Source organism: Melanotaenia boesemani, chromosome 14, assembly GCF_017639745.1.
Source record: "Melanotaenia boesemani isolate fMelBoe1 chromosome 14, fMelBoe1.pri, whole genome shotgun sequence".
NCBI lineage: Eukaryota > Metazoa > Chordata > Actinopteri > Atheriniformes > Melanotaeniidae > Melanotaenia > Melanotaenia boesemani.
This window is the reverse complement of record NC_055695.1, coordinates 8,586,465-8,600,790: the sequence shown is the minus strand read 5'-3', so window position 1 is coordinate 8,600,790 and position 14,326 is coordinate 8,586,465. Positions and strand designations below refer to the sequence as shown.

Below are 14,326 nucleotides of genomic sequence, written 5' to 3'. Positions count from 1 at the left end.
TTTTTTGCACTTCTGTATAGGCTTCACATTTTACAGGTGGAGGCTACTGCTTGGGGTGTAGTTACACTTTAAATTCCCCACACTGGAACTTTATTTCTTGCATTTGATCTATTTTATTTTAGCTTTTTTCTTTCTGTTTTTATTTTATTCCCTTCAAAGTTTGGTTTTAATGCACGTGTTATTGCTACCTGCACCCCATTGTAATGCTTTAATGTTTTATGTAAAGTAATTTGAATTGTCTTGTATATGAAATGTGCTATAGGCCTACCGATAAAACTACTTTGGCCTCCTTATTTATTGTGATTCTGACAGTTAAGCCTTACACACACACACACACACACACACATATATATATATATATATATATATGTATGTATGTATGTATACACACACACACATTCCTACTATAAAGGACTGCTTTTCTAATCCTGAACCACAGGCTGTAAATAAACCCTAATTGTGTATATATATATATTTATATATATATATATATATATATATATATATATATACCACTCGTATATATATATATATATATATACGAGTGGTTAGAAATACAGCTATAGTGCATGAAAGTGTTAGCAAATGCATCATTACCTTTTTCCCCATTTCTTGGCAGCAGACGTTTTCCACCTTTGTTGGCATTGTGGTACATTTGCCAAACGTACACATATTAACAGGGACATGTACAAATATATAAGTGAAAGATGGCAAACAATGTTTTATCGGAGTAAAGCTGGTAAGCAGAGTATTTACGAAGTAGATAGGTCCTGCTGCATTCCTTGCTTCGGGTTGCTGAGTGGTTGACTCTCATTTTCGGGGTCTGATTCGGACTCGAACATGTACAGTTGTATTTTTTGTGCTGAAATTGTTTACTGATTATTTTTATTACTTCGGTTTATATACCAGGTCTGCCAGTGTTTCTATATGGCGAACACAGCGCGCGCTCCCAACACCTACTCCCGGCAGTTGACCAATCAGAGGCATCAGGGGGAGGGGGGCTCAGGGCGAAAGCGTCTGCTTGTTTCTGGCAGACGCCCATGTGAACTCACATATTCAAATAAATTACCTGAAATTAGCACAATAGAGCCCCTTTAAGATTTAAAATCAAAGAAAACACAAATCAATATTAAAGTGAATATTTTTATTACAGACAAGAATATATATAAAACATGTAAATATTTATATAAATGTACAGTGGTAGTCAGTATTTTTGACACCCCTGATTTCTAAGCGCATAATGTTTGTATTAATTCTCATTTAATTTTGTAGATATTAATAAAATACAGGGATGTCATCACTCTTTCCAGCACTGTACAGTGCAAAGACAGTTTGAGCAAGTTATGGGACGGGTGTGTGTTTTACACATTTATCAACCAAGGCAGGATATGAAGGGTGCTGGGATAGGCTCCAGCTTCTCCATGACTCTGAATTGGAATAAGCGGTATAGAAAATGGATGGATGGATGGAGGATAGAAAGGGAAGACAGCAGAGCACACCCACACCAGCAACATCTCAGTGGGTTCACCATACAAATAAGCCAGTCCAGGAAGCTGTAGTGATATTTTGGAGAATAGACATCAGGTTTTTCTGAACAGATATTAATTATTATGTTATGTTTAAACAATATTTAAAGATTTGTTTGATAAACATTATTTGCTGGTCTATGTCAGCCTTAACAGTAATCTGTTATTTGTGTGCAAATAATAAATGTTGGGTTTCTTTCCTGTCAGAGAGAAAACAAGAACAGGAGACCTAGTTCAACACAACAGATAAGTACATAATATAACAACTTTTATGGAAAAATAGTATTCTCATATTAACAATACTTATAAATGCAGAAGTTATAGCAATATATAAATACATATGAGTCTAGGTAAATTCCAGTGGAGCTTTTCACAGCTCAAATCCAGTTCTGTTTGCTGGTCTCTGGCCTCCTCGGTGAGCAGCAGCGATTGTCTCAGTCTGCAGGCCACGACTTGTGGGGGCTCGTGGGGCTCCTTTGCTGAGCCTTTGGGCTTCCCTGAAAAGAACAATATTGATGAGAGAAGGCCAAGTGGTGAAAGAAATACCCTAATTCTGCAAAAGAAAATTGTGGGTGAGCTCAAATACAATTAAACTATGAACTCCTCCTTCAAGTCAAGTTTTGGTTGACATTACATTCTCATCATTTAGGTTTTTGTGAAATATGGCCAACTGTATGTTGGAAAGAGGTACATTTTTGCAGCCTAAAATACCAGAGGAGGGGAGAGAGATTATTGGATTCAATGCAGTCCAGCCCAACACCACCAGTGTGACATCAGAAGTAAAATATTATGTAACACTTCTAAAACAACAAAAATGAACAGTATAGAATTGGATTCTACAGCGGTACTTTATATATATATATATATATATATATATATATATATATATATATATATATATATATATATATTCATAATATACAGCTTCTTTTATTTAACAGCGTGAGAATAATGTTGACTTAATACCATTTACAGGTAATATTCAGCATAACTGAAATTTTCCAGTTTCTTTTACAACCCCTGATAAAAAAATTTAATAAATGGATGGAATCAATACTTTTGGAAGACCTTTATTTAGCCATTTTATTTTCAACCCTCAGCCTATTTCTAGGCCCTGGCTCTAATATTGCATACCCATAATGAAATGATTATATCTCTGCAACCACATTTGAATACTTTTAGAGTCATAGTAAATAGAGATTAATAATTATCAGTATATGCGTTATTGGTGAAGAATAAATGAAGATGGCACATAGCACAAATTTTCAGGCTTGCCTCAAAAGAAATGCTTTCAGGATGAAACAAATTTTTGTTGATTCATACTACCATAGGTGAAAAGCCAACTCTGATGTAGTGAAAAGGAACAAAGTTAGAGTTTTAGTACAGACAGTACGGCAGAGGTCTCTAAAATGGCCAGTTTAGCAACATTTGCTCTCAAAGCCTCAATTAAGAGACCTCCCATTTTAAAATGTTAAATAAAAATCACATATATGACTAAAAATATTTTTTTCCAATTTGATCCAATCAATTACACAATTGCTCATCACAGCAGGAAGCTTTCTGATGGAGGTTCACGGAGGCTGCAAAGATCCAGGAACATGACTGACACGTTCAGACATTATCACACTGACAATCCAGAGATTTTACTTGGGGCGACGGAAGAAAGTCTCTGCAGAAGTTCTGGACTGAATGTTGTAGACATTTGTGTGCAAGGGATGGTTTACGTTTGGCTTGTCTGTACATAAATCCCATTTCCATCAGCCAGTTTCTTACAGTATGGTTACAATGACAATTATTTTTATTTATTTTTTCATTTCTTTTGGTATTTTTTAGGCATATTGCTTTGAGTTTTCTGTCCTGATGTTTTTACAGTTTCTTTCATCTATGTGTACGTCTCCCTGTAACAACTTTATTACTTTGTTTATGCTTGCTTCAAATTTTAGACAGCAGACTAGCAACAACCAACATCTTCTGCCCCACTCATGAAAGGTGTTTCATAATCCTCGTTTTAACCAACAGCTCTCTTGTCGGGATCTTGTTTTCTGTCAATCAGCCAGGTGCAACAGATTATAAAGGTCTGCAAAATCTCTTAATAGTAGATTACTTTGCATATCAAACTATGTACAGGTATTTGTTTTAAAAATGCAAATTACAGGTTTCTTTTTCTATTTCATCTGGGAAAAACCACAGTAATGTCATTACGTTTTTGTTTTTTTATATGTCATTTCTGCGATTTCAGATACAAAAACAAAGAAAAAAAAAAAAAATAGAGCAGCTGAATGAAAATTCTCCAACATGATCCCAACATTTCTGGCGGAGGTTCATAGGAGCTCAGTAACACCTGAAGGGGGCAGCAGAGCTCCATCAGTCAGCCCTGCCCACACCCAAACTGCAGTTCAGAGTTTTTCTGTAGAATTTATCCCACCACTTATAAGACACTGCTCTCTGTACTAACTGCTAAGTAGTGATCAGTGCCAGTCTCAGCCTGCTCGCAAGTAAACTTCCCCTGAGTATTAAAGCACTTGTGGCCTTAGTGCATAAAGAACTGCCTAAAAAGTAAACTCCTGATTTCCAATGTTGATATTTTGGCTCTTTCAGTGAAAACATAATCAACCCTGGATCTGGAAAGTCTAAAATTAAAGTGACACTAACCATCCCATTGATTTAAATTGGGACAAATATTTGGGCTTTTAACCCAAATTCTGTTTACGGTGAAGCTTCAACTTGTTCACTTTGAATCAATAATTGTGCCTGAATGTGGCCTCCACATAGGAGGAGGCTGGATGGTAAAAAGGACTTACCATGGCAGTCTGGGTCTTAGCGTAGTTCATATGGGCATAGAGAAGAACAGCTGTGTCATTGTGGGCCGCCTCCAGTGCAATAGACAGAGCATTACTGCCATCCTGCAGACATCAGAGGAAGAGGGTAGAGAGTAAAAGTCAGCTCATTGATCATGAAAACCTGAGAGTTTAAAAGAGAACAAAGAGTTTTAGAATTTGAGATGGACCGCGTGATTGACATTATGCATGGCTGTTCATTTTTCCAGTGGGTTCAACATCCTATCATGCATCTGTGATTAGCAAGTAAAAAACACAAAACAGGACATTCTTTTGTCCTGAATCTTAAGAATTTATTTGCCTTTGCAAATTTAAATTCCTCCTCTTTTAAAACACATAAGATGGAACACAGCAAACCCAGATTACGGAAGATTCTTCGTTTTGACCGGATTACAGGCGTGATATACTTTAGGTTTTTAATATATTGGAAATCCAAAGTTAAATTACAGATTGTAAAAGCTGTCGATTGACACTGCAGCAGTAGACACAGGGACTAGTTCCACAGTTTCATATGATTTTGGTGGGAATTTTCAATACATTTGTCTGCTAAGTAGAGAAAACAACAGAAATGCAAAGGGTAATATTTGTATTTAGCCTTTTGATACATCCAGTTCTTTTTTCCCTAAAAGCTCCATGAAGTGGAAATTAATCTAAAATAAGGTTCAGTACTGGAACCCAACTACATTCTACTAGAGTCATGTATTGCCATGCATTTCTATTTTTTTGGGGGGGGGGACTGAGGAAGTGGGGGCTTTTCCGATCCCCCCTCCCCTCAGTCCAGCTGTGCTGCGCTGAAACACAATCCAGGAGCAGCCTTAAACAAATGGCTAGTTCATTCTGGCCCAAATATGAACACTCAAATATCTGCCTGCCTGGCTTGTTCAAGCATCCACTGCAAAATCACTTTAAAAATCACAAGACTGAGTAGATCTGAAAAAAAATGAGAGGAAACAAAGAGACGAGATTGGCTCCATACTGAGATTTTCACCAGGAAATGCTTGTTCTGTTGGTGTCATTATGATAAATCCTTTACATCCTGGATCCTCTAGAGGTTTTGTTTTGTTTGGAACGTTTTCCTACAAGCAGACAACATTTTCAGAAACAAGCAGTTGCTGCTGGGTCATTTGGTGAAGTATGCAAAGAACTGCAAAAACCTGCAAGGCACTGTGTCTGAAATCACTGAGTCTGTGTACTGAGGGACTGTGGCTTTTTAATTCCTCCCCTGGGACATTTGAGTAGCACGATGATTGTTTCCTGCACGCAACACTGACTCAAGTCAAAGGCAGATGACACTAATCTGATTGTGACTCTTCAGCTATCAGCCTATCTTACTTAGTGAGAAAATATCTTAAAAAGAGGGAGAGAAGGGTGACTAGAAGAGGAAACTGCATAGACTAGTTTCCCATGAGAAGCCGTTTCCTGAATACAGACTGAGCTGAATGCCAGACACAAAAAAAAAGCATTCAGATGTGTTCAACAGACTCAACAACTGGAATGCAGCATTTGGTTCAGAGAGGGAAACTGGATGTTCATGCTATTTGATGAATCAGCTGAAAGGCTGTAAATGTAAATGGCTTACATTATCCACGATGGAGATGTCACACCCAGGCTGTTCCAGGAGTAGTTTGACAATCTCAGCACGGCCGTGTTCGCTGGCACACATCAGGGCTGTAGATCCCTCATCGTCTTGCACATTTACGTCAGCACCACACTCCAGCAGGGCCCGCACCATCTCCTGCCGGCCGTGGCTCACCGCTAACATCAGCGCTGTCTGACCTGCCTGAAAAAGTAAAGACAGATAAACTTCAGTCATTATCAGGACAGTCCAGTTTTAAAATTTATAATTAGATTGTTTATTATATAATAAAAAATGATGTACATGCAGAATTAATTCAGATTAGCAAACATCCTTTCTGTTTTCCATCTCAGTCCTATTTTATTTAGTGTTTTAAATATATTCCTGCACACTGAAATGAGTTTTATGGAAAACTCCTTTAGAATGATATTGCTTGAAGTGTCTTGTGTTACAGCACTTTAATTCTTACGCAGCCATCAGATTTTACTTGTCCACTTTAGGTGACTTTCCTACGACAAGCTCTTCACACTGACTTTTTAAAAACACTGGCCACATTTATACTCATTCATCCAGACTGTCAGTAATCACCCCATCGTCCACTCATTTATCATTTCCTTTATAACTGACACTCAGCAGTTTGCTCAGTTGTAAGCAGTAAATTAAATTTCACTCTTAATTCAATTTTGTGTCATCAGTTACAGATGTAGTCACACAGCAGCAATTTTAACATGTAAATGGGTGGTTCACCCTTTTCTCCAGGATTAAATGTGCAAAGTTTAAACCTACTTTCTTTCTTTGCTGCCTAGATTGTGCAGAAATAAAACTTAACAGACTGGAAGGCGGTGGATATAGTGCTTTAAATAAAACCTAATGGTCTTACAAGTGTTTTTGACAGTGTAATTTAGTAAATAAATGCCTAAGCCTCACAAAAAACATAAAAAAATACTAATATTTTAATTCCAGAGCATAAAACTGCTGTGTATACCTATTTTTTTTTATTCCCCACAGCAACAATAACAAGTATCAGTAATCTGATTTATAGCAAGTGATGCTATAAATTCAGTCCCATGACTTGGCAGTGCGAGAACCAGTCAGGCGCCACATACACCACACAACCTGATTAAATCAACCACAACGATAAAAACCACTCAAATCTACAGACGCTCCTCAACGACTTGTGTGTGACGTTAGGGCACACATTTGCTTAATCATGTCTAACCTATAACTAATTCTTCTTCAAGTCAGTTGTGCTTCACCACAATGTAATATTACACCTCCCCAATTAAATAAACAAGAAACATTCACTCAGATTCACTGGTTTTCATGAAGTTACTCCAAACTATTCATGGTCACTAAGAAACAGAAAGTGATGAGAAAAGATGCTTCATGTCCATGTCAAAACATAATTATGTTAATTTAATCACATCAACATGGAAATTATAACATGAACTTGGTAAATGCTCCTCACTGATTCAGGATCATCTCTAAACTAAGTTTAGTGTGTGTTCTGTTTGCAAAGCAAAGAGTAAAAAAGTTGACAACTCATTTAAAAACCTTTGAATGATTGAAAAACCCTAAAACAAAGACGGATGGATGTTTCTGAGAGTAAGGCCAAATCTAAGGGCAAACAGAAGCAGCTGATGTTGGGTGAGCTTCTCCTTAAAACCTGTCTTGCAGCAGAGATGAAATAATTATTATTATAACCAAAATGTCCAGATTCTATCATGGGAAATGAAAGATAAACCAGAAACAGCAAACAAAGAGCTGCATGCCTAATTTGAAAAATATTAAAGGTAAATAATCTTTAATAAATATTTTCATACTGTTTGAAACAAATAAACATCTGGGAACCAGCTGAGGAGATCAGTTAAACCCAGTTTTATAGCCAGTAAATGTGCATTGACTCCAAAAGACTCACTGACCTCAAATTCAATTTGCTCCTAATTTTTAGAATTAACCCTGTAAGAGTTAAATGACTCCAATCAGACTAAACCCATTTAAGAAAACTTGCAGAACCAAAGTTGACTCTAAATGATGACAAACTTTGGCCTGAGTCCACATTCACAGAAGCTTTTTGTGTGCCGTTTAAACACAAAGCACATTCACTTTTCTTAGTGGATACTTCTTTTTCTTAACATAAAGAACTGTGTCGTCACATATTAAATCAAGTGATCACTTGATCTCAGTGTAAAATATAAACAGAACAAATCTTGTGTTCTTGACCAGCTCATACATCCACGACTGAGGAGCTACAGTAGAACGACTATGGGAGCCCAGAAGTTGCACTTGACAGAATAAAAAACACAAGTGATGTATTCAGGTAAAGAGATGCATAATGAGCAGATAACAACTTGCCTGGCTGGCTTTGGCGTTCACATTCCCCTGACTGAAGAGCTTTTTCACCACAGCCATGTCTTCCTCCTCCTTCACAGTGGAGAGAGCAGCCAGCATGATGGCTGTGTATCCCGCCTTGTTTTGCTTATCCACACAGCACACACCTGGAGGAATCATGCTTTAGTGGTTATTGATTAAGCATAGAAATGAGAACAATCATCCTAATATTGGTTTAATGTAGATGAATAAACACGTTTAGGTTGTTTTGTCCTCTGTTTACTGACCTGTGTCCAGCAGCAGACTGACCACGCCGAAGTTGGAGTGGGAGACGCTGTAATGAAGAGCTGTGTTGCCGTTGCCATCAGTCATGTTGACAACATGCTGCAGCAGCACTGAAGACACCTCAGAGAATGCCATTAAATAGTCGGACACCCGCGGCGGCTGAGCCATCTTTGCACTGGAGATTCTGAACCACTCGAGCTGGACAGTGTGGGTGCTGGAGAGCTGAAGGTGAGGGAGTAAAGATATACATGATTAAACACAATAACAAGCGAGAGAAACGGCACCTGAAGCAGATCTGCCTCTGAGAGACAGGAGTTATTATTATAAACAGCTACATAATGTTTTCCAGCTAAGTCAAACTGTACTGGTCTCATGTTTAAAGCTGAAAGGTCGATGAATGTTACAGGAAGCTCTTTTTCTTTCTGTTGTCAAACTACAACTCAAGCTCGCTTCCTGAGCCTTTTCTTTGTTTGACTCCTCCGTTACTGTTACATAAAGCTCCTATTGTTTCTTCGGGGTGCGGCGTGATCACAGCCCCCTTGCAAGCACACATTTCTTCCTTGGTGCATGGCCACACATGCACTTTCACACGTGCATGCTCACAAACTTGCTCGTTTCTCCATCTGCTTCTGACTAGATGTTGCTGATGTTTGGGTGTTGGTACGTTTCTCTGCAGGTACGTTTGATGACTACTGTACTTTTTCATATCATCATTATCCTATTTTTCTTTATGTATCATGTAGTACTGTGGTAGTTTATACTGTTTTTTTTGTGGTGTGTTTTAGGCAGCCTAGAAAACTGTTATTTCCACATTTTAATCCTTTTCTCCCTTTTTTCCCCTCTTCCTCTATCTCCCTGCCAGGTTCGGCACTGACATGTAAAGACTAAAGAAAATAAGATTACAATAAAAATAATAAAAATATCAAGGGCACCCATATACATGACATGTCTCCCTTGGTAGAGCAAATCTGTCAAGCAAAATATGGCACACAGACCACCGTTCTGTATGTTAGGATGCTGGACAGGACAGGGTAAAAAAAAAGAAAAAAAAGCTCCTATTGTTTGTGATCGGATGAAAAACATTTCTCTACACAATAGCATACAATCTTTTATAAACATTCAGTAATTATGGAATGAAAATGCTGTGATTTATTTAGCATTATTGCAGTGTTGAACGGATGAAGCTGAATGTGTTATTGTGACAAAGTTATTAAAAGAAAAATGCAGGGACGCACCACTTCCTTACTCTTCAGGGTTTGGACGTCTTCGTTGAGGTGATTCTTCAGTATGAGGCAGGCTTCACGCATTTTTGAGCTAAACTCAAATCTGTGACAAACAGAATCAAACATCACATGAATGTGGATTTTATATCTGATGGAGGCACACTCATTAATCTCTCTGCCAATATTTAATAATTAAAATTAATTGATGACTGAGCATATTAAGAAAGTTTAGGTTAAGTTCAGTTGGGACAACTTTATTTATCTAAAATGGGCTATTCATTTGCTTATATTGATTTTGTGATGCTGCAGTAGCCAAACACCATCTGTGAAGTTACAGAAGCAACAGGTTCAAGAGGGAGACCCAGACATCCATCTCCCCAGCAACACACCATCTTCTCCTTCAGAATTCCAAGGTGTCCCTAAGCCAGAAGGGATAAACCCTCCAGTGGATCCTGAATCTGCTCCAAGGTCTCCTCCCAGTAGGACATGCTCAGAAAAGCTACAAGGAGAGACAGCCAGGAGGCATCCTAATCAGATACCTGATCCACCTCAAATGATTCATTTTGATAAGGAGGCAGAGTGGCTGTAGTTCAAGCTCCATCCAGATGTGTGAGCTCTTCACACTTTCTCTCAGGCTGTGCCCAGCCACCTTCTGAAAGAAACTCATTTCAGCTGCTTGGATCTGCAATCTCATCCTTTCAGTCAATGCCCAAATCTAGTGATCATAGGTGAAGATTGCAACAAAGATAGACCAGTAGATCAAGAGCTTTGCCTTCCAGTTCAATTCTTTCTTCACTAAAATGGACCTGAGCAACACCCTTATTACTACTGATAAGTTTGGTCGGTCATGATCCTGCAAACAAGATGTGAACAAGATTCTGAGATACCAGCACATCTTTTTCATCTGAGACAAAGACTCACTCCCAACACAAAGGGATCATGCCGCCCTTGTCTGGTTGAGAACCATGATTTCAGAATTAGAGGGGCTGACTCTCATCCCAACCACTTCACACCAGTCTCCTCCTCCTCAGGAGTAGCCAGATCCTGAAAGTGTTCCTTCCACCACTAAACGATATCCCCACTTTAGGTCAGCAGCTCTCAATCAAGGCCAAGAAATACCCTGAATGAACCCCTCTTTCCCTTCCTGAGCCATTATGATAATACTGAGATTGTGGAGAATATTGTTAAACCTCGTATAATCGACTTTATGTGTAAATAAAAAAATTCTGCCATTAGCTGAAGTCATTTGTGAAGATTGCCCTCAGTCAATAAAATCCCATTTGGGTCAATGTCTTTTTACCACATTATACTTCAATAAGATAATCATATTGACCCATTTTCTGCTTCCCCCAAGTCCACAGCTACATTAACACACATATAAACACAGCAAAGTGTGTTTTCTTCAACTTGGTAACAACCTACTTTTCTTTCACAGCATCGGATGAATAATTTGCAGCTCTCAGTGTTTCCTCATCAGTGTCACTCTCATCCAGGTTTACGTTTCTCTCCTCCTCAGAGGTTTCTTCCTCCAAAGCGGCCTCATCTTCTTCTGTGCTGTCCAAGCATTCGCCCTCTCCACTTTCTCCAGAAGAACTCCCATCTTCCTCCTCTTCCTCCTCCTCCTCTTCCTCCTCACTGGAGGTAGATTCGTATCTGAAAGAGATACAAGTACATGCAAACTTCTTCTGTGGTTGACATTTTGCCCAATCAGCTCAATTACAGACAGAATTTTCTTTCTTTTGTGTCAAGTCAGTGACCTGGTCAAAGTGTTATTTCCGACCTCTAGACTATGTGTCGCCCCTATTTTATTTTTGCTCTGGTAAAAATAAAAAAAAGGTTCGTGTTACTGGTACGCACCCTCCATTCAGAATACCAACAAATTGAAGGCTCTTCTTGCCAGCAGTCCGATTCTCACTGGAGTTACTCCCATCCTTCCTCTTCATGATTGATTTCAGCATACCTGTTGCTAAAAAGGAGGCATACAGGTCACATAATAGTACATTGTTTTAACTTTCATTTAGCTCCAAAAATCTGCAATGAAAGCATGTGTTGCTAACTTGTTTGGGTGCTGCTGACTACTGTCTCCTCTCCTTCGCCTTCATCTTTTTTCTCAGTTCCACCGACCAACTCTTCATCTGGGGAGACCTTGTATTCAGCAATGGTCAGCTGTCTCTTCTTTGGTACTGTCACTTTCTGCTCCTCAGTCTTTTCATTGCCTAAGTTCTCATACTGGCACCCAGTGCTGACCAGCTCCACAGGAGCTGGTTCTGGTGCAGTCTCTGCAGCTTCAGTCTGGGTGCCCTGTTCTGTCTGATCTGCTTCCCAGCTGATACATGCATCTGTCACCTCCGGACGACACAAAACCGCAGCATGCTTTAACACAGAAGTTAAAGTCTCGACTTGGGCATCTTTCATGTCTGGTTTGGCAAGAACGTCTTTCTCAAATGTGAGTTTAGAGGTTTTTTCCTCCATCTGGGATCTAAGGATTCCCAGGTCTTTGTCGGCTTCATTCAACCGATCTTCTAGAACCGTGATGGATTCCTGCTGGAATTTAATGGTGTCCTGTAAGGTGTCTATCTCCCGCTGAGCCTCTGTGGTCAGCCCAAGTAGTGACTCCATGACCCAAACCTCCGCCTCCTCTGTCTCCACACTGACTTGTACAGCCTGTTCGTGAACCAGAGGGGATTCTGTTCCCGTCAATTTCTCGCAAACTTTCACCTCAGTGCCTACGCATGAGTCTTTTACACCATGGCTGTAGTAGAAAACAACAGAGGCCATTGGCACATCGTCCCCAACAGCCACTGATTTCTTTTGAACAACTACTTTTTCTGAAGTGTTTACTTTAGAGGATGGCTGGGGAACTTTCTGTTCCTTCCCCTCAAACTTTTCTGTAAGTCTTTTCAGTTCACCAGATTTTCCAAGACCCTTGTGTCCTGTTGTGTTTGGTGAAGCCAGATGACTGTGCTCAGGTTGGAGGGTCTCTGCAGTTTGGGTAGAAGACTCTGTAGACTGTTGCTTCTTCTGGGCAACCTCCATAGCTGCTTTCTTCTCCTCTAGAGCCAGCACAAGCATGTCTTTCTCTGCACGAAGCTGGGCCACTTCTTTCTCAAGCGCAGGAACACCCTTCACTCTTTCCTCCATCTCCTTCAGCTGCTTCAAGGCAGTAGCCATCTGCTCTCTAACGGTCTGCAGCTGGCTGGGTGGGATTGGGGTCACAGTGATGCCGGCAGCTGGAGTGCTACGCCCAGAAGTCTGAGGGCTGGGTTTAGTCCAGCTGCTCTGCACAGTCTTAAGGGATGGAGAGGGTGTGAGCTGTTTGGGAGGATCTGCGAGCTGGAGGCGTCCACCATTTTGGTGCTGGTGGGTTTGTTCCTGCTGTAGCCGCCGACTGGTTTCCAGAAGTGTTCGCTCGACTCTTGGGTTGCGTTGCGGTGGAGGCGGTGGCACTTTGGCCCCAGTGGACAGAGGAGAAGCATTAAGGAAGGTTATGGGAGAAAGAGAAAGTCCCTCACAGGGAGCTGAGCCAAGACGGTTACGAGGCGGGGGGGGCGGAGGAGCTCTGCCATCTTCACTGGCAGGCGATGCAAGAGACTCTGTGGATGTCCAGCCACTTGTTCGTCCTCCAACGCTTGTACTCCTCTGGGAAAGTTTGAGCCCCCGTCCAGGACGCCGGGAGCTGACAGGTGCCCGGCGAAGGTTGTGCCCACTCTCTATCTCCTCTACATATTTAAGGAAGTCCAGGTCCAGTTGGAAGCCATAAGGCGTCTGGACAGAGTAAGATCCTGGCTGGTCAGCTTCCTCCTGACTGGAGTAAAGGAATGGAGAGCCTAAATCTGAAAGGAAAAGTGCAAAAACAAATCGTTGAGGGTAAGATGTTCTTAGAAATGTTCTTTTACCAAAAATTTCTTTTACATTCAGTATTACTTTGCTCAACCACGATCATGATGGGTCGTGGTTGAGCACCTTGCATGGCAGCTTCCACCAGCAGTGTGTGAATGTGTGTGTGAATGGGTGAATGTGATGTATGATGTAAAGCACTTTGGGTATCATTCCAGGTACAGTAAAAGTGCTTTAAAAATACAAACCATTTACCATTGTGTTTATTTTTCAGTTTTACCAAATATGTCAAATTCTACTTTATATGTGAAAACACATGCAAGCTAATTTAATTTTTTACCATATTTTTTTGCATCTGCCCATATTAACTTCCAGTGCACTTTTTTGTACTTTGCTAGACTTTGCTACGTGCATGTCCAACTGAAGATCCAATAAAACAAAAAGTTACGAGTCAATTTTCTCAGATTTACTGAGGGCTTGAGTAGCATTAACATATTTACATTTTCAGCACCATAAAAAATTGCTATTGGGCAGAAGTATTAGGAGTATTTTTGCACCTCATTAGAGATTAGATTAGAAGTAGTTTCTTACCAGGCAGCTTTGAGTTAACTTGCACGGACTGGGTCATTTTTCAGGACTGGAACCTCTCAGTTCTCTCAGCTACAGATCAGCAACTGGCTTTATAAAAACAAACAAAAAGAAAAAAAACAT

The 14,326-nt window shown here is 40.0% G+C and overlaps 1 protein-coding gene across 3 annotated transcripts in view; it reads right to left on the bottom strand.

Moving 5' to 3' along the window:
* Positions 1-1,147: 1,147 nt before the first annotated feature.
* kank3 (KN motif and ankyrin repeat domains 3) overlaps positions 1,148-14,326 on the bottom strand; it is a 30,703-nt gene continuing 17,524 nt past the window's right edge. For 2 of the 3 annotated variants that reach the window (XM_042007189.1, XM_042007190.1), the window contains exons 3-12: positions 14,207-14,293; positions 11,836-13,611; positions 11,636-11,744; positions 11,201-11,431; positions 9,791-9,881; positions 8,558-8,777; positions 8,295-8,437; positions 5,943-6,143; positions 4,328-4,429; positions 1,148-2,023 (exon numbers count right to left, since the gene is read on the bottom strand). In XM_042007189.1, coding sequence (XP_041863123.1) covers positions 1,961-2,023; positions 4,328-4,429; positions 5,943-6,143; positions 8,295-8,437; positions 8,558-8,777; positions 9,791-9,881; positions 11,201-11,431; positions 11,636-11,744; positions 11,836-13,611; positions 14,207-14,243 — 2,973 coding nt within the window. In that variant the 5' untranslated portion in view covers positions 14,244-14,293 and the 3' untranslated portion in view covers positions 1,148-1,960. The remainder of the gene's footprint in view (positions 2,024-4,327; positions 4,430-5,942; positions 6,144-8,294; positions 8,438-8,557; positions 8,778-9,790; positions 9,882-11,200; positions 11,432-11,635; positions 11,745-11,835; positions 13,612-14,206; positions 14,294-14,326) is intronic. The other variant, XM_042007191.1, reaches the window with a different exon arrangement.